Here is a 21,000-nt window from a genome sequence, read left to right as displayed (position 1 = left end):
GCACCCCAGGGGGTTCAGGAAATCCTGGGGGAACAGAAGGATCACTGAAGGGGTTATTTCCTCCCTTCCCCACTCCAGGGGCGTGCAGAAGTCTGGGTCTGGAAAATCATGGCAATCCTCCAGCCCACAGTATCTCCTGCATCTCTGGATTGGGGGGGGGCAGGGGGAGGGCACATTGTGGCACTCCTTTGGCCCTAGGGGTTTCCTGCACCCTGGAGCTCCAAGGATCATTGCAGCTGTGATCCCTAGGGCCAGGGGGTGTTATGTACCCTCCTACATCTGTAAATTAAAGCTTGATAGCAACCAGGCATAAAGTTAGACCTCAAAAATATACTAATTGTATAGCTGGTTGGAACTTTTTATTGTGTGATAGCTTCTTTGCATGTGTAGCTGGTCTTCAGGTAGTTGTATAAATTAACCAGTTATTGCACAATACCTGTAACATGTAGAAGGGGCTTTAAGTCCTAGCTTACTTGGAATGCTGGTCTTACTTCCTGGCTTACTGTGACCCTGGATTGGGTCCATAAGGGGGTAGGAATCAGTTTTTGGACTTTGCCCACTAACTATGTGACCTTTCCTGACTACCTACCTGAACAGAAGAGGCAATGTGTTTTGTTGTTTTTTGTTTATTGACAGTGGTATGATGCTCACATTTTCAAAGGAAGTAAAGCTCCACATTCCACTTTGAACGAGAGCAAATCTATTTCTTACAGTTCTGTCATTGTTCCAAGTCCTTTCAGCCAGCACCAGGTGTCTCCGAGATCACCAAGTACCTGTAGGATTATATGACTAGCTCTTTGTGTTGGATGCTTTTGGAGAGGCTTTTTACGGGTCAATTCTTCATAAGTCATATTAAAGTGTGTCCTGAATCCACAGTTGGAGGACCTCTTCAGGGGGCATCACACACAGAGACACATCACAGTATTCAGCTTTCTCAGTTCCACGCAGGAATAACTTTGTGGGGGGCTCTGCTACTTTCTGAAAAAGAAATATAAAATACATTGGTGCAGGCCACACAGACATGTTGTGTTACCCTCTTAGGATTTCCAAAATTGGAACATTTTCTTCCTTAATCCTCCCTATAGTTTATTTAGGGAACTCTTGTCCAAACTAGAAACTTTCCATGGTCTAAATTTCTAGTGCCTTTTTCAGTTTCAAATGACTTAAACTAGATGCCTCCTTTAAAAAGACAACTTTACAGCCTCAGGAGCAAAAACCCTTGTTTATTTTTAGGAACCTAACAAATACACTATTTCTGTAAAATCCATGAAATCTTATAATTGGAAGTCTCCCATGAAATAAAGCCAGTTCTCCGTGCTTTCACAAGAAACCAGCCACGTTAAAAAACCTGGCAAAGAGCCAGCAAAAAGTTCATAGAAAGATGTGGGGAGGGGACAGGAGCAAAGAGAGAAAAAAGGTACACTGCCCATCTCCTGAAGTGGGGCAGTCGGGGGGGGGGGGGGGGGAGAAAAAAAAAAAAAAAAGTCAGAAAAGCCCACCAAAAGGTCCCCTACTTTTGAAAGGGGAAGTGTGGGGTGGGAAGGATGACAGCCAGAGCGGAGCAAAATCAGAGGCTATGCTCCCGATGTTGGCTTAGTCCAGGAGTTAGTCAAGGGTCTGCCTGGAAAGCCCAGAGAATTTTAAAAATGCTTGCATGTTTATATCATGGGTGCATGCTTATATCAGGGGTGCAGGTTGTAGCTGTACTGGTCTAAGGACATAGGCAGATAAGGTTCTTTGGGTAAATCCAATATCTTTTATTAGACCAAGTCAAATAGCTGGAAAAATTAATTTGCAAGTTTTCAGGTAGAGATACCCTTTGTCAGGCTGAGAAAGCATCTGCAGTTGGTCTGTGCTCTCCTGAATGGAATAGTAAAGCAGCCAGAGGCCAGTACATATGCAAGAAAGCCAGTGAGTAAAAATGTTAACTAAGGTAGTCCACGAGTGATAGGCAGGTGGGGGAGAAATGAATGTAGCTGGTAAAGTAGAGAGGTAACCTGAGGAGTCATCATTTTGGACTTAAAACCTGCAATCTCCGATTGACGTCCATCAGAAAAATCAACAAGCAGCACCCCTCCATCAGACTCTCTCTTGAATACTCCATCACCAACATTTCCTTTTTAGACATGATGATCACTATCCAGAATGGTAAAATACAGACCACATACAAGAAACCCAGAGATCAGCATACATATCTGTACAGAAGCAGCAATCACCCTAAACACACCCAGAAAACTGTAATATACAGCCAAGCCCTCAGATACCACTGAATTTGCACTGAGGAGAACACTTGTGATGGTCACCTCACAAATCTCAAAAGAAATTTCACTCACCAAGGACATTCCTCCAGAGAGACTGCACTTTTGAGAGAGCCACATGGATACCACATGAAGAACTGTGGAAGTACAGAAGAACCCCATGAATTGCACACCCCTAGTTATGACATCTCATCCCTCCCTGGGATAATACAGAAAATCCTTGAACAATTGCAACCCATACTAGAAGACGACCCAGTTCTTAAGGGGATCTTCCCAGAAAGATATCCTAGCTTTTAAACAAGAACCAAACCTCGCCAACCTCATCACCAGAAGTAAACTTCCTATGGCCCAAAACACACCAAATGGATCCAGACCATGCCATGACAAGAAATGCAAAAAACTTGCCAACACATTTCTACTGCCCCCACAGTTACTACACCCCACAAAAGAACCATCAACATTCCTGGATCTTACACCTGTACCTTCAGAAATGTAATCTCTCTCTTCCAGTGCACCAAATGCCCTGATGGAAGATATGTAGAAGAAGCCAGACAACTGCATACCAGAATGCACACATACCAAAAATCTATCAAAAGACAAGAATACCCAATTACATGTGGGGGAACATTTCTCACAAGAAAAACCACTCTCTCCCTGTTCTCTGTTTTAATCCTCAAAGGGAATTTATAAAACACCTTTCACATGTGAGCCTATGAATTTCACTTTAATCTACTGGAAAAAAGAAATAATGGACTAAATATAGACATTGGATTTATGACACATTATAACCTGCCTAACATCGGACTCCAAGTAACCTCTCCACTTTTTACCAGCTATATTCATTTCCCTTCTCTCCACCCCAACCTGTCTCCCACCCATGGACTACCTCAATTTATATTTTCACTGACTGGATTTCTTGCATATATACTGGCTTCTTGCTACTTTACTATTCCATCCAGTAAGCGCCCTGGCATGGCTGCCCACACCCATTGGGCTTGGACTCACCCATGTAGATGTTGCAGCTGCCTCATCTCCCTGCCTCCGCACACAAGTGACTGGTGTCTCCTGAATCTTGGGGGGCACCTACAGAAGCCACCAATGGTGGCAGTCCTGTCAGGGGGGGCACTAGCCCTACCAACAGTATCAGTTGGCCATCAGGGAGGGCACCAGCCTTGTCAGGGGAGGGAACATGCACCCCTGAGCACTCCCTACCAGTCGCCTATGTCTGCAGGTAAGCCAGTCTTCAGGATCCTCTCTCCCGAGTACCCTTGGTCGGTCCCTCATTGCCATCTCCCCACGTTCCCTTGGGTTTCCTTCTGGGGATTTCTGTCCCCAGCCAACACTGACTGCCTGCTCAGCTCTCCTTTCAATTCCTTCACATTGATCAGTTGTAAGCCGGTTACAGCATCTCATTCCCCACTTAGCCAGCTCTCCCAGCTGATTGGGCTAATTAACATCAGGGGATCTCAGCTTGGGTTTTTCCCTGGCTGGGTTGGCTGGTACAGTAAGTATTCCTTTGTTCTTTGCCTTCTTGGAATTTTGTGACAGGGTGAACACCTCACCCTGGCACACAAACCAGAAGGTGCAGTGGAAGAATTGCTGAGCCTCACAATAAATGTAGGAGGAAGAAAGAACCAAGTCAGTTAGAGGTACAGACACTCAGAAAGGTAGGCCTACGATCCAGAATAACCTGGATAAACTGGAGAAGTGGTCTACAATAGATCAGATGAGATTCAGCAAGAACAAATGCCAAGTCTTGCACTCGAGACAAAATAATTGCATGCACAAATGCAGACTGGAGAGGGACTGACTATGCTGCAGTACTGCAGAGAAGGACCTGGGGGTTACAGTGGACCATAAGCTAATATGATCCTAATGGGTGCTCCTGTTTCAAAAAAAAAAAAAAAAAAAAAAAAAAGCCAACAGTGTGCTGGGGTGTACTAATAAGAGTGTCACTTGCAAGTCAAGGGAAGCAATTCTTCTACTTTACTAAATGCTGGTAAGGCCTCCCCTGGAATACTGTGCCCAGTTTTGCCCCCACACTTTCAAAAAGGATTTCGACAAATTGAAGAGTCCAGAAGAGAGCTACAAAAATTATTAGAGTTCTGGGAACCATGCCTTGTGAGAACTTGTTGAAAGAACTAGGGTCTGGAGAATAGGAGTCTGAAGAGAGTTTTGATGACAATCTTCAGATACCTGAAGGAAATTTAAAAGGATGGAGACAGATTACATCTCTGTGACTGTAGGGGACAGGACTAGGAAAAATGGCCTCAAAGTGCAAGAGAGGAATTTTTGGTTGAAGATTAGGTAAAGCTTTCTTCCTTTGTGGGTAGTTAGGCACTGGAACAAGCTACATAGAAAAGTTATGGGATCTCCACATGTATATTTTCAGGAACAGGTTAGACTCGACTGGGATGGTTTATTCAGGGCTGATCCTTCCCCGAGCAGGAATTTGAACTAGATGACCTCCAAAGTCTTTTCCAGCACAACTTCCCTATGATCTTAAGGAGCCAGGATGATGCTGTCCCTGCACTCAGTGAATAACATACCAGATAATGTGTGTGCCTTCAGGGAGCTCTTCTCACAGGTTTCAAGAATACTGTCCACATTTAGTTAGTTGGTCCCAATACAACTGCACCAGTGATCTTGCCTTATTGCAGTAAGAGATTAGCAACCCAAAGTAAAAGATTAGCAACCCCTGATGGGCTGGACAAGCCTTGGTGGTGGTATGCTGCTTTGATACTCTTCAGTATTAAAGACCTAGGTAAATAGTCTGAAGCCTTAGCTTGCTCCCTACTGCACTTGGGGTCAGACATTGAATTCAGCTGTGTACCAAACCAAACCCTACACACTGAGTCTACTAAAATCTGGGACTGATGTAAGGTCTGCTGTCTCTGCTCACACGCAGATTTTGTCTGCATGGGGAAATCAGGAGAAGATAACATGCCTGTCAACAGCATCATACTTATATAGTTGAAGGGAAGGGGTGCTATGCAATGTGTACACATCTATGCAGGGGCATGTGTGGTATTTGCCTACCTACACTGCAAGTGGGAGACACCCGAGACTTAAATTCTATTTCCCTCCTAGAACACTTAAGGGTCACTTACGCAGTCTTCAGGTGAGTCACCCAACAGCATTCTATTTCACCTCTGAATTAGAGATAAATCACAGTACTGTGCATTCTCAAAAGCAATTCAGTACTGCCCTGGAAGTGCTTAAGTTCATTTATGTTCAGTTGTGGGTTCAGCTCTACCATGAATGCACAGAAGCACAGTATAGGCTGTAGACATGGTCAGTTACTGACGCACCAGAATGACAGACGGTCTATAGGCTGAGCAAAAGCTTCAGTTATGAATGTGTTTAAGCTGGTATACAATCCATAAATCAGCAACCTTACATTTAAAGTATGAGCAGTACCCTGGGAAAGTAAAATTTGAGTCTGTTCATCAATGCTAGGCTAGGCCAAATCTGAATAAATTGCTTCTACAAAAACTGCTTAATAGAATCTAAAGTAAGAATGGAATTGTATGCAGTCAAGTAGAATCTATTGAAATAATCCCTGTCTCTATTAACTTCTTATCAGTCTTGGCCACTTTCAATGGATTTATGCAAAGCTGCAGAAGTGCAGCTAAAGTAGAAAGCTGCAAAGCCTGTTCCAGAGTGACTTTTTGCAACTGTTACAACTAACCCAGTCAGCAAAGTAGAAGAAACAGAACGTGTCCAGCAACATTCCCAGATTGGGAAGGAGAGAGATAAGAAGTCCTCTCTCCCAGAATTGTAAGTTTTCACAAGGACATAGTATCATGAACCCTATTATGGTTTGGGGGGTTTGCAGCATATCGTATCATATTTTTGTGTCTGTTTTATTTTTACTGATATGACATGTGTGGCAGACCAATAGGGGGCGCTCCTGTGTTGAGCCACCCACCTCACTGCGCCCAACCACCTTACAGGCTCTGAGTGTCTCCCTACGGAGGCCTCGCGTCTGGCTGACCCCCTTCCTGGAGTACACTCGCTAGCCTGGGGGTAACGTAAGCTGCCACCACCCCGAGAAGGGACTCTCTCAGCCCTGTGTCCTCGGGAAAACACAGGCCTAATTGTTCTACAGGTACTTGACCCAGTACATGCACCTGGGGCACTTCCCCAAATCAGGGGCCAAAAAGGAAAGTCTCCCTTAGTCTGCAGATCTAAGGGGCCTCTTAGGCATAAATTTAGACCCATCCCTCAATAAGTCTCCTACACCGGAGACAAAGGAGAATTTAATTGATTACAGGGGATAGGGTGAAAATAGGGTACAAGACAGAGCAATATCATAGAAATCCCATAGAGCAAAACAGTCTGACTGAGGTAGTCTTTTGATCACGCACCTGAGTTACTGCCAACTATATATCTAATCAGATCTTGAGTAGCTTACTCACAAGCATCATCCAGAGGCTGTTGGAGATCCCCTCTGGAGGTAGGCCGTTCCTAGCTCATGAGTTATGGGGGAGAGAGCCAGTTGGTAAAGCTCCTAAGTCTGAGTCCCCTGCATGGCTGCTGCCCCCTCCTCCTGGGGAGTCTTAACTTATATAGCACCTGATCCAATGGAGGCCAGCACCTGTTGCCTGTCGGCCAACCAATTTGAAATACATTACTAGTTGCTGGGCAGACTCTAGCCCACCAGGTAGATGCCCCTCACCCAGGTAGCTGATACCAGTCACATAGGCAGAGGGAGCAGGTTCCCCCCCCCCTCAGGAATGTAGCTCTCTCAGGTTACCTAAAGAGATAGGGTAAAGGCTCCTCTGCTGGGCCCATCTTAATCAAGTTGTCCCAGCACAGAGATTTTGGGGAGAAACAAAGGTGGCTTCCTGCTACAACATGTGTGGTCTTGTTGGAAAGCCTATGCTATGCTGTATCCATTCATGCTATTGTTGTCACTGTATCTTTTATGTTATTCTGGCTATGAATATTGCTATGAGTTTGAAAATAGTTTAGCCAGGGAATTCAGGGAGCAGGCAGAACTGCTAACAAACCCTTACCATTGTGTTCTAGTGCCAGGAAAATTATTGCTCAATAAGAGATGGAAGGGACCACTTGTAAAGTGGGCATCCCTGGGCATTTTCCACCTATTATGGGTGCAATCCAGTCTACAATAGCAAAGGATCTGGAGTGACGTCCCATCAGGCCACTAGGAATTTTGGAGGATTGTGGCGATTCATGATCATCAGAATAATGGTAATTGGGGGCATGGCTTGCAGGATATGTAGAGATTATCTAAGATAGAATATTTGTCTTTGAATCTCAGGCTTTGGGGGTTCACTGGCCCCAGTTACCAGGACTGGAAGAGTCAGCAGAAAGGCTGATCTCTAGAACTCCGGCAAGGACTCTTATGGGAGACTAGGAGTAGCAAGATGAGAGGGTGAAAAATCTGTATTTGTTTTCTTTTTCTGACTCCAAGCCTATAGCCTATTTTGTTTGTGAAATTCTTTCATCCTATGCAATAAACCATTTTGCTGTTTGACTTCTTACTACTTGCCAGCAGAAAGAATGATTTCTGGGCAAGTGATATTCCAGGATGACGCTCTCCATGAAAGAGGGGGACCTATATTCTCTTCCACAACCAGAAGTGGAAATCACACAGGGCTGGCAAGGATCCTTCACTGCAGCTGCAGAGTCTGGTGTAAGGGTAAAAGAAATAAAGGTACCGGGATAGGGAACTCTCAGGGCAACTTTGATCTGTTCCTTGGAAAATGTGGCAGCACAGTGGGGAGAAAATTTGGGGTTCGGGGATCCCCCACAGATGGATTTGTGACACAGATGCACAACACAACACATGGCTAATTGAAAACTTCCAACAGAAAAACTGTTTTAGCCTAGTCCAGGCTGTAAAACCTCAGTCAACAGTGCTGGCTGGATAATTGCAGGTAGCAGAATGGGAGAGGGTAGAAGAGGTAATTAGCAACCCCTGCACCCAGTTAAGAAGAGCCTGCTGACCAGTGGAGCCAGGCTGGGGATATTTACAGAGCTCTGGTGTTTGAGGTACAGTCTGGCCATGATCTGTGGAAAAAAAGGAGCTTTGCAGAAAGGCCCATATGCAGCTAAGTGGTTTGTGTTATTCTTGTTTGAGTTTAACTGGAGGCCTACAGAGTGGCTAAAGGGGTCATTGAAGACCAAGGATGGTGTGGGGAGGGAAAGTGGTCTACGCTTTTAACCCTTCAAGGGTCAAGGACCTGGTCAGCTGAAGGCAGTGTAGGGTTAGCAGTCTGACTGAATGGAGTTAAAGTAAGACCTGAAAAGCATAGGCATGGCTATGGGGGAAGACTACAGGCTGTGATTAGGCCCAAGAGGCAAAAATTAGTGCTGGCTGTGCAGAAAGAATTGATCTGTGGGCTAATTTCAAACCCTGTGAAAAACTGCTGACTCAGGGAGGGGCTGGTCAGGGGAAGTAGACACAATGGCTACCTAGGGACTGTGATAGGAGGCTACTGGATGCTCAGAGACTGTGAACAAGGGGGCAAGCAATTCCAGTGAACTGAACTAAGGCAAAAAGTGGGAAGCACCTGAGAAGCCATTCAGCCACTGAGTGGCCAAGAAGCAAAAACTGTGACAAAAATTAGAGAGAAGAAATGGTGCTGTTGTGGGATGCCACTGCACTTTCAGTAGGTCATGGGAAAATATGGATTCTGTGTTTTTTCAGTGGTTTTCCATGGTGAACAGAAAACTAGGATCCCTGATGATCACCAGGCCAAAGCCCAGGCAGGTCTTATAATACTTTCATTATAAGACTAGGATGCTGAGCAGCCAAAGTGAACAATACAGTGGGAAAAGAAAGAACGCAGGCAAGAGGGAACTTGACTTTGCAGGGGTACAGTTACTGCCCTAGAAAGGGGATGTGGTAGGGTGAGGTGAGGAGGGGTGATGAACCTTGGCTTTCACTGTTTTTTACATTAACGAGTCACTGAACAAAAGTGCAAAAATAGCACTGGGAGCAGACAGCAGTCTTCTTTTCCACCAATAAACTCCCTCCCCGAGGGGCTGGAACAGATGCCCAGACTACACTATTGAGAAATTCTTTGCATGCCATTCTCCATTACAATACTTCTGGAGACACTATTAAAATATACAAGATGTAGGTTCAAACCTTCCCAAGGGGATGGAGAAAGTAAATCATGTTTCTCTTATCCTAGGCAATTCCTCTAAATACTAGCTCAGGGCTGTCCAACTTCTAAGTGGCTGGAGGTGGGGGAGCAGTGTACACCCCTTGGGCCACATTAACTGGGGCAGAATTTGCACATTTCTATTGAGACCCATGGTGCAGCATTTCCATATTCGCAGTAGTCAGCTGTTGCACAGTTTTACCCATAGCACCAGAGACTTAAGTGTGCATCATTTGAACATTCACACTGTGCAGAATTTATCAGTTCACAATGGATGATCAAAGTCCAATGTCTGCACGCTAGCTATGTGACTCCTATGCCGCACTTATTAGCGGTGTGCAAAACGGGCCCTATTCGATTCAGATTCAGTCTGAATTGGGGACAGAGATTCGATCGATTGATTTGGATCACTGTCACCAATTCAAATTGGCCAAATCTGCTTAAAATTTTTTTCTACATACCTTCATGTAGCTGCATGGCTCATGACCACTGCGGTGCTAGGGCAGACAGAGCATCCCACAGAAGCACAGGGGGCTCGGCAGTGAAACCAGAACCACTTACGGGTCTGTCGGGGAGCGTGCAGTGCTCCCCCCGCACCCCGTTCCTCATCCCAGAAATCAGCCACAGGAGGACCCTGGGTGCCCTCCCAGACGTAGGAGGCACCAGTCACCAAGCCGGGCAGGGTGTGGGGGGGCCCCCCTGGCATGCTCCCCAGTGGACTCGGAAGTGCTTCTGGTCCACTTCTGGGTCTGCTGCTGAACACACTGGGGAGCGCTCCATGTTTTTGTAGGATGCTGCATCTGCCCCAACGCCGCAGGGTTCAGAGCACCTGCTACCTAGAGGTATATAGAAAAAACATTTAAAGCTGTATCTACAGCCAAATCACTGAATCTGTTTGCATCTCTTTGGATATATTTGGAGAGATTAAAGGGTCCTCTGATTTGATTCAGATTTGGAGATTTGGCCACCTAATCAGGCTGAATCTCCACCGAATCAAATCAGGGACCAAGCCTTCACACAGCTCTAGTGCTTATACATGACAACTGGAATTTATGGCACAGTCTTTGATCACTTACACTTGAGGCTGTGGTACAGCATTTGAAGCTCACTCTGTGGATGGCAGTATTTGCACACTCCTACCAGTAGTATGATTCAGAACTCTCATGATCACATGAGGGACCACAGCACAGCATTTATACACACATGCACTCTGGGTAAGAGTGGTCATGGCCTCTAGCTTTTGCACATACATAATTAGGGTTGTAGTGTAGCATTTAAACATTCATGACAGAGTCATGGTACAGTGATTGCATCTTCACAGTTGGGAATGTTACAGTGTCTACACATCCACCTTAGTAGTGAGCTGCAGTTTCACAGTTGAAATGGAGATTATAATTTGCACACTTGAACTGGGGTATTCTGGTGCTGTACTAGTACACTTACTCTAGGAGATTGAGTTGAAAGTTTGTATACTCAGGACTCCAGGTGAAGCCTTGTCAGTGGTGATTAGAGTGGAAGAATCACTTCCCTTGATTTGCAAGTGACAGGTTTAATACAACCCAGCATGTTGTGTTTGTTTTTTTTTTTCCTGTTTTGGCTCATATTCAGCTTATGGTCCACTGTAACCCCCAGGTCATTCTCTGTAATAGTGCAGCCCATCCAGCCATTCCCAACTCTATATTTGTGCATATGGTTATTCCAGCTCAAGTGCAGGACTTTGAACTTGTCCTTGTTGAATCTCATCTCATAGACTGCGGACCATTTCTCCATCCTATTCAGGTCATTCTGGATCAATGCCCTAGACTCTGGAATAACTGCAACCCCACACAACTTAGTGTTGTGTGCAAATTTGCTAAACATGTATTTGATCCCATCACCAAAATCCGTAATGAAGATATTAAATAATATCATACCCAAAACAGACCCTTGGGGAGCCCCACTTGATACTTCCTCCCAGAAAGACATCAAGCCATTAATGACTACTAGTTCAACATAAGCAGTTATGTAGACACCTTTACAGTACTTTTATCTAGTCTGTATTTCCTAGCATGTTAATGAGAATGTTGAGAGAGACCATGTCACAAGCTGTGCTAAGTTCTAGGCATTTCATGTCCACTGCTCTGCCCCCATTCCCAGAGCCCATTTCCTTATCATAGAAGGAAATCAAAGTTGGTCAGTCATGACTTGCTCTTGGTGAAACAATGCTGGCTGTTCCTGATCTCCTTGTTCTGCTCTAGATGCTTCACAGTAGATTCTGTGAGAACCTGCACCATGGTCTTTACAAGTATTGAGGTCAGGCTGACTGGCCTTAATTCCCTGGATCCTTCTCCTTGCCTTTCTTAAGGAAGGGCACTATATTTGCTTTTATGCAGTCACCTGGGACCTCGACTTCCACAAATTCTTAAAGAGGATAGCCAATGGCTCATAAAATTACTTCAGCCAATTCAGTACCCTAGGTTGTACTCCATCTGGCCGTTATGTATCAAAGTATTTAGCTTCCCTAGTCCTAGTAGCTCTGTCATTATTCTAAGCTATTTGTCTCCTTCTCTGTCTTTCCTACCAACTGGACTCATCATCTAATAACTGGCCTGTAGCAGGTCACCTCCCCAGCACCATCTTCCCTATGTGGGGCGCACTTGGAGTCTTCTTTGAAGGCCTTATGTCCCACCCTCTACTCTCCTGCCATGTCTTGATGGAAATTATTATACCGATGTTCTTGCGAGTGGGCAACTGCCTATTGTATTTTGTATGTTGGGGCCGTTCGCCTACACGGGCCTGACCCCTGTCTCTCTCTAGCTAGGCCTCCCTGTGTAAACCCACCACACAGGGTTTGACTCCAGGGCTCTAGCCTTTTCTGGTGACTTGAGGCTTGTGGCCCTCTTTTCCACTCCAATCTGGAGCCTGGCCTCCCTGGCCCAGAGGCCCAGTCACTAGCCCCACAGCCGGGGGGCTACAGATTCAAATCTGAGAAAAAGCCTTGAACTCAGGCCACCCCAGTCCACAAAAAATATAAATAAATAAAAGATTGCACCCCAGGCCACCCTGGCCTTTTAACATCACGCCCTCTGGCACTGGGGCCAGTGCACCCAAAAATCCTATGCCCTCATTAGCACCAGGGCCTATGTACCTCCAAAACCCTTGCTCTCACAGGCACCGGGGTCCCCACTCTGTAGTGGGTCCCCAAATGAGGCCACTTCCTTCCCCTAATAGCCTCACCCAAACCACCAGACTTATTCAATACCCAAAAGAAAAATAAACAGTCCTGTCTGTGGGCAATCACTGCCACAAAAAAAATGTGATTAAGGAAAGCAGCATGCCAGCTTACATTTGCAGGGTTTGTGCTTTGGCTCCCCACCATCAGCTACAGGCCTTGCTGTGGTGCAGCTGACGCCTCTCCGGGGCTTCCGTAGTTCCCTTCTTCCCACCTTTGGACCGCTCACCAAGCCTCTCCATGGAGCTCTGGGATGCTCTCCTTCCCCTTGGGCTGCTGGCCCCTCACTGCTACTCTGCCCAGGGTTTTTATAGTCCTGGCCTGCCCCTTCCAGTCAGCTGACTAGCTGCCCAGGCTCAGCATTTAACCCCTTCCTTACCAGCACTCCGTGCCCAAAAAGGGGTGGTCCTGTCTTCTGGTGACAGGGCAAGGGTTCCCTGTTACATGCCCCAATTTGTGATAACTGAAGTAAAAAAGATGTTAGCCTTCTCTGCATCACCCATAACTAGATTGCAAGGGATCTATAGTTCCTCTGGTCTTCCTCTTACTTTTGATGTACTTTTAAAATCCCTTTCTATTGTCTTCTATGTCTCTTGAAGCTGCATCTTAAATTATGCCTTGACCTTCCTTATTTTCTCCCTACATGCTTGTGGATATTGTTCCCTAATACTATGACCAGATTTCCATTTTTTGGAGAATTCCTTTTTGAGTTTCAACATATTGAAGAGACTGCTATATAGTTAAGATGGTCTCCTGTTGTACTCCCCATTCTTTTGTCACATAAGGATGGCTTGGTCCTTAAAGAACAGCCAGTTTTCCTGGATGCTTTTCACCCTCAAATTTGCAACCCAGGGAATTATGCCCACTAGTTCCCTGAGCTTATTAGTGTGCTCTCACCATAGAAATCCCCCATTAGTGAAGCATTAGCACTTTTTCACTGGAAGGGGTACAGTACAGCATTTGCAGAGTTACATGTAGGCTATTGTGTAGCATTTGCACACTTATACTGCCATAGTTCAGTTGTTAACAATATTTCCTGCACAGCAGTTTTCCGTTAGTAATGACTACTGTTGCTGCAGTCCTGATTGGTTTTGGTGTTAGTGTAGATCCCAGAGCAGCCAGTCCAGGGACTGGCCAAGGAAGTAGAAGCAGGTAGTCCATGAGAATAGGGCCCTTGTTGCACAGGAACCCCATAGCCATACAGCTTCTTCTTTGGCAATCCATTGCAGTCAAGGATGCTTGTCTTCCATGATAGGCCTTATCAGCCATCTTCAGACACACAGATAAAATAATCTGGGATCAGCAAACTCTACTGCAGCTTGGATATGCATTTCCCTGTAAGGGGGTGGCACTGGAATTTTTATTTGTCTCATGAAACATTGTTTCTACCACTCCCACTTTTCCATCTCCTATTGATTTTGAGGCTTCAAAGTACTGAGAACCCTGCAGCAGACTATTCCTCCATTTGGAGAGGTCCTGGGCAATAGTATCTCAGGAGGTGACATCAACACTGCATTTTTTTAAGTTGGCCTTGAGGACAGCAAGGTGATCCATCTGTAGTTTCAACAGTTGATGTAAGGGATGAAATTGTCAAAGAAAGGTAGTCAAAACTAAAAAGGAAAAGGGCCAGGTCCCTTGAGACATGTGAGACTGACACAAGGAGGTAAGGGATTGTGGTTGTCTTGGTTTCAAGAGACATAGGGTCTTTATGGAATGGGTGTTGTTGAGCGCATCTACACAAGATGCTTACTGCGTAGTTGATTAATTACCTGCTCAGTAAACATTTCAGTACTACAGGTATGCCCCTATTAGGCTGGAGTAAACTAATTTACTCCATTACAGTGCACGTGTAGGTACTGCCACAGCTGACTGAGGCACAAAGATGCTTTATTGTGGGGGCTGCCTGCTGGCTAGCCCCACTCTGAAGCTCCCTCATGCCCCAGCTAGACCCTCTGCAGCACACTGAGTCAGGGAGAGCAGCCCCAGTTGCCAGTTTTGATCCTCGACTGTACTCCTCTCTCCTCCCCCCACAATGATACCAACAATTCTCTGGTTGATATTCTGGAGGCAGACTCCACTTCTCAAGATATCCATATGTTGTATTTACTACTGGGATGGGATGGGCTCCACCTTTCCCCTAAAGGTAAGCGTGTGTTCTCTTCCAGGTTGGTGAACCTCCTTCGGCGGGCTTTAAACTAGGCTCGTCGGGGGAGGGGGAAGATGAGGGCGGAGGAGACGATGAGATACCAGGCCCAGCAACAGCCAGCGAGCCCAGACCAATGGTCAAAAGGGAGAAACAGGTAAGCGATGGGGGACGGGGCATTGCTGAGACTAGGGGGTCAGTGGGCACAACCGCTGAAGGCCTCAAATGCCTCTACACGAATGCTCGAAGTATGGGGAAGAAGCAGGAGGAACTCGCCCTCCTCCTAGCTGTCACCAGCCCTGACATAGTAGGGATCACAGAAACGTGGTGGGACTCATCGCATGACTGGGCGGTGAGTGTCAAGGGCTATAGGCTATACAGGAAGGACAGGATAGGAAGGAAAGGTGGAGGAGTAGCACTCTACATCAAGGAGGAATATACTTCCTCGTTAATTAGCATGGGGGTAGAGGGGGGGCACTCTGAGGTGCTCTGGGTTAGAGTAAAAGGCAGTCCAGGGGAGAGAGACTTAACGGTGGGAGTCTACTATAGACCTCCCAACCAGGGAGAAGAGCTCGACCTGGAATTCTTAGGTCAGCTTACAGAGGCAGTGAGGGCTAAGGATGTGGTCATCATGGGGGACCTGAACTTCCCAGACATCTGCTGGGAGGAGCAGTCAGCCAAGTCTGATCGCTCACGTCGGTTCTTAGCCAGACTGCAGGACCTCCATCTAACCCAGGAGGTGCACAGTCCCACCAGGGGAGACGCCTTGTTGGACCTAGTGCTGGCCACGGGTGATGACCTGGTGAGGGGGCTGCGGGTGATGGGCCACCTGGGAGACAGTGATCATCGCTTGCTGGAATTCACCATCCAGCGTAAGGTGGCAAAGGGCTGCAGCAAGGCAACAGCCCTAGACTTTAGGAGGGCTGACTTCAACAAGCTAAGGAGGATAGTTGGGGAAGCGCTGAGGACCCAGAGGGGAAGGGCATCAGATGTCGAAGGTGAGTGGTTGCTCCTTAAGGAGACGATCCTCCATGCCCAAAGGGAGGTAATCCCAACAAGGGTCAAAGGGAGCAGGAGGGCACATAAACCCCCATGGCTCACTAAGAGCATCCGGGAATGTCTCCTTGCTAAAAGGGAGGCATATACCCAATGGAGAGATGGGGTCATCGCCAAGAAGGACTATGTTATAGTCGCCCGAGGATGTAGGGGGGCAGTCAGGAGGGCCAAGGCAGAGTTGGAGATAGGACTAGCTTCCCGGATTAAGGACAATAAGAAGTCCTTCTTCAAATACATAGGGGGTAAAAAGAGGGTCCCGGGTAATGTGGGGCCCCTGCAGGACACGATGGGCAACTTAGTCATCACGCCAGATGACAAAGCTAACATATTTAACGATTTCTTTGCCTCTGTCTTCCTAAGTAGGGACCAGTTCAGCCACCTCCCTGCTGGGCCCCCCTCGGGCCCCGAGAGAGACATGCCTGGGCCAAGGGTTAGCGAGGAGTTAGTTAGGGTACTTCTGGAGAGGCTGGACGTGTTCAAGTCCGCTGGTCCGGACGATCTTCACCCTAGGGTTCTACAGGAACTGGCTGAGGTCATTACGGGACCCCTGGCACGGCTCTATGAGCACTCGTGGTGCTCTGGCGAGGTGCCGGAGGACTGGAAGAGGGCCAATGTGGTCCCTATCTTCAAAAAGGGAAAAAAAGAGGACCCGGGAAATTACAGGCCAGTTAGTCTGACCTCAATCGCGGGTAAGCTCTTTGAAAAAATTATCCTGGCACACATCCAGGAGGGCCTTGCGGGGGAATCCATGCTCAGGGGCAACCAACATGGGTTTATCAGTGGCAGGTCTTGTCAGACCAACCTGGTGGCCTTTTACGATCAGGTCACCAAATCATTAGACGCAAGGGTTGCTGTGGATGTAGTCTTTTTGGACTTCCGGAAGGCTTTCGACACTGTCTCTCACCCTGTCCTCATCAAAAAGCTGGGAGACTGTGGTGTCGATGCCCACACGGTCAAATGGGTCGCCAACTGGTTGGAGGGCCGCACCCAGAGGGTGGTAGTGGATGGGTTCTTCTCGACCTGGAAGGATGTGGGCAGTGGGGTTCCGCAGGGCTCGGTCCTCGGGCCCGCACTGTTCAACATCTTCATCAGTGACTTGGATGAGGGGGTAGAAAGCACCCTGTTCAAGTTTGCTGATGATACTAAGATGTGGGGGGATGTGGGTGCACTAGAAGGGTGCAATAGGCTACAAGCTGACCTTGACAGGTTGCAACGGTGGGCGGATGAGAATAGGATGGGGTTTAACACTGATAAGTGCAAGGTGTTGCACATGGGGAGGAAGAACCGGCACCACACTTACAGGTTGGGGAACTCCCCTCTTGCCAGCACGGAGACGGAAAAGGATCTTGGAGTCGTCATTGACTCCACGATGAACATGGGCCGGCAGTGTGGGGAGGCAGTCAAGAAGGCCAATCGTACCCTGTCATGCATCCACAGATGCATCTCGAGCAGGTCCAGGGAGGTGATCCTCCCCCTCTATGCGGCACTGGTCAGGCCGCAGCTGGAGTACTGCGTCCAGTTCTGGGCGCCACACTTCAAGAGGGACGTGGACAATATGGAAAGAGTTCAGAGGAGGGCCACTCGTATGATCAGGGGTCAGCAGGGCAGGCCTTATGAGGATAGGCTACGGGACCTGAACCTGTTTAGCCTCCACAAGAGAAGGCTAAGGGGGGACCTTGTGGCCTGCTACAAACTGGTCAGGGGGGATCAGCAGGTATTGGGGGAGTCCCTGTTCCCCCGTGCGCTGCCAGGAGTGACCAGGAATAACGGTCACAAACTGGCGGAGGGTAAGTTTAGATTAGATATTAGGAGGCGCTACTTCACAGTCAGGGTGGCTAGGGCCTGGAACCAGCTTCCAGGGGAAGTGGTGCAGGCTCCTAGCCTGGGGATTTTTAAAAGGAAGTTAGATGAGCACCTTGCCGGGGTCATCTGACCCCGGGGCTCTTTCCTGCTAAGGCAGGGGGTCGGACTAGATGATCTACCTAGGTCCCTTCCGACTCTAGCTACTATGAAACTATGAAACTATGAAACTTTAATACAATAACCCTTCCCCTATCGTGCCCCCCACCTGGGGCTCCTCTGAAGCCTCCACCCAGACAGAGCACTTGGTGGGGGAATGTCAGCAGCACCCTGGCCCCCTGCCTGTAAGACCCGCCTAGTGGGGCCCCTGTGGTCTGTGTGTGTGTGTTTGGGGGGGGAGCAGGAATCCCCTCACCTGTTCCACATGTGCACAGCTTGAAGCCCTGGAGAGGCAGGTGAGGGAACTCCAGGCAGAGATTAGCAGTCTGCAGGGGATCAGGGCTGCAAAGGATAAGATCGATGGGTACTTTCATTCTCTGCAGGCCCACACAACTAGCAGGAAGTCAATGTGGGAGGGACCCAATGCAGACATGTTGAAGACTGCCACCTCCAAAACCAGACATCACACTGCTGAGGCAACTTCCCCAGTGCAACCGGGGAACAGATATGAGGCCCTGGCAACACTAGAGGAGAGTGCAGCAGAGGAAGCCACATCCACAGCCACCCCCATGCAGACTGAGGGACAATTGACATTGAGTTATTGTGGTGGGTGACTCCCTCATAAGAGGAATGGAGGGAGTCATCTGTGACCCAGATCCCGTGGCATGGGAGGTATGCTGCCTGCCCAGAGCCCGGATTCAGGATCTCATTGCGAGGATTCCTGACCTCCTCTGGCCCTCCGACTACTATCCCATGGTCTTCCATCCAAATGATATGGCCAGGAGTAGTCCAGGCCAAATCATGAGTGACTACAGGCTCTAGGGGCCAGGCTTAAGAGATCGGGGGCACAGGTGGTCTTCTAATCCATACTCCTGGTCAGCAGTCATGGCCAGCATCGAGACAGCTGTATTAGAAAAGTCAACTTGCAGCTCCAGAGTTAGTGCTATTGTGCAGGTTTTGGCTTCTTTGACCATGATCTGCACTTTCATGAAAGGGGCATGCTGGGATGTGATGATCTCCATCTCTCTTCAAAATATAAGAGTCTGTTCTCTTACAGGTTGGCTGATCTCCTACACAGGGCTTTAAACTAGGTTTGTCAGGGGATGGGGATGAAGAAGACTGAGAGAGCCTAGGAACAATGAACCACAAACCATGCACTGGAACAATACACATTAGTACTGAGGGGCCCAATAGGCACCAGGACAGGGGGGGTACCAAAGACACCTATTGGGGGACTTAAGTGTCTCTGCTAATGTGAGGAGTATGGGTAACAAGAAGGAGGAACTCACATTCCTTCTTGCAGACAAAGACTTTGACCTGGTTGGATTAACTGAAACCTGGTAGGACCTTACCCACGACTGGGCAGTAGGTATTGAGGGTTATAGTTCTGTATAAATGTGATAGAATGGGGAAAAAAGGGGCGGGATGTGTTGCTCTCTCTGTTAAAGAGCAATAAACTTCTTCAATAATCAAGATGGGCAAATTGAGATACTGTGGGTCAGAATGCAAGGGGGTCGGGGTGAGCGGGACTTGGTTGTGGGAGTCTATTACAGACTGCCACACCAGGATGAGCTAGACCTGGAATTCTCAAGGCAGCTCTCAGAGGTAGTACACTCAAGGAGCATGGTTGTCCTGGGTGACCTTAACCTCCCTGAGTGACCTTAACCTCCCTGACATCTGCTGGGAGGAGCAGTCAGCTAGATCCAACCGTTCACATAGGTTCTTAACCTGCAGACAGGACTTTCACCTAACACAGGAGGTATACGGTCCCACTAGGGGAAATGCCTTACTGGACTTAGTGTTTGCTACAGGGGATGACCTGGTGGGAGATCTGTAGATACAGGGTAATCTAGGAGATAGTGACCACCAATTGTTAGAATTCAGTATCCGTCAAAAGGTGGAAAAGATAACCAGTAGGGCAGAAGTGCTAAACTTCTGAAAGGCTACCTTCAATGAGCTCAGGAGGTTAGTAAGTGAGGCACTGAAGGGCAAGGACCTTTGTGAGATGGGATTCCAGGAAGGGTGGTCATTCCTCGAGGGAATGATCTTTTGAGCACAGAAGGAGACAATCCCATTGTACATAAAGGGGTGAGGGGGCAAAGGGGCCAAGAAACCCTCTTGGCTGAACAGGGGAACCCAGCAAAGCCTAGGGATGAAAAAAGAGGCATACAGACTGTGGAAGCAGGGGTTAGCCACCAAGGAGGAATATACCTACTTGGCTCACACTTGCAGGGAGTTGATTAGAAAGGCCAAGGCAGCAATGGAACTCAGGCTGACAATACAAATTAAAGACAACAAAAAGCCCTTCAGGTATACAAGAAGCAAAAAGAAGGTGCATAGTAACATAAGACCCCTACAGGACAGGTAGGGCAGTTAGTGACAGATAGGAGGGACAAAGCTGAGCTCTTCAATAAATTCTTTCCATCAGTATTCCTGAACGTGGATAAAGACATATCTCCAAATTAGACTATAGACAGGCATAGGAGGGACACCAGCCCAGCAACAGTTAGCACCGACCTTGTGAAGGGACACTTGGAGGGGCTTGATGTGTTTAAGTCAGCAGGCCCAAATGATCTTTATCCAAGGGTGCTGGAAGATTTAGCCAGTGTCATAGCAGAACCACTGGCAAGACTATATGAGGACTCATGGCACTCAGGACAAGTCCTAGAGGACTGGAAAAGAGCCAGTGTGGTCCCTATTTTCAAAAAGGAGAGGGAGGAGAATCTGGGTAACTATAGTCTCACCTCTATCCTTGGGAAAACATTTAAAAACATTAGTAAGAATTACATTTGTAGGAGCCCATCAGGAAAAAGAATGCTGAAGGGCAACCAGCATGGCAGATTTATAGCAGGGAGATCCTGCCTGACAAACCTTCATGACCAGGTCACAAACTGCTTAGATGCAGGAGTAGAGGTAATACTTGGATTTTAAAAAAGCCTCTGAATATGGTGTCTCATCCCGTTCTCATAAATAAACTAAATGTGATATAGATGATTACACAGTCAGGTGGGTGGTGAATTGACTTACGGGATGCACCCAGAGAGTGGTGGTAAATGGGTTGGTCTTAACCTTGAAAGATGTGGGCAATGGTGTCCCTCAAGGCTCGGTCCTTGGACTGCTGTTCAATATCTTCATCAGTGACATGGACAAGGGTGTGAAGAGTGCTCTGTCCAAATTTGCAGATGACACCAATTTATGGGACCAAGTAAACACCAGTGGCTAGGGAACAGATTC

General features: G+C 47.5%; 1 protein-coding gene and 1 pseudogene across 5 annotated transcripts in view; one reads left to right on the top strand and one right to left on the bottom strand.

The window, feature by feature from the left end:
- Window positions 1-290: 290 nt before the first annotated feature.
- The window catches only part of IL20RB (interleukin 20 receptor subunit beta), a 76,327-nt gene continuing 55,617 nt past the window's right edge, over window positions 291-21,000 (bottom strand). For 3 of the 5 annotated variants that reach the window (XM_090024552.1, XM_090024555.1, XM_090024553.1), the window contains exon 7: window positions 291-978. In XM_090024552.1, the coding sequence (XP_089880678.1) occupies window positions 853-978 (126 nt within the window). In that variant the 3' untranslated portion in view covers window positions 291-852. Of the gene's footprint in view, window positions 979-2,333; window positions 2,396-21,000 lie in introns of all 5 variants that reach the window. The other 2 variants (XM_090024554.1, XM_090024556.1) reach the window with 1 other exon arrangement.
- On the top strand, window positions 18,037-19,342 carry LOC149854733 (uncharacterized; annotated as a pseudogene).

Source organism: Crocodylus siamensis, chromosome 12 (genome assembly GCF_052110815.1).
Source record: "Crocodylus siamensis isolate JL-2025a chromosome 12, ASM5211081v1, whole genome shotgun sequence".
Classification (NCBI taxonomy): Eukaryota; Metazoa; Chordata; order Crocodylia; family Crocodylidae; genus Crocodylus; species Crocodylus siamensis.
Note: the sequence above shows the minus strand (reverse complement) of the source record. Positions and strands in the feature narration are given on the sequence as shown.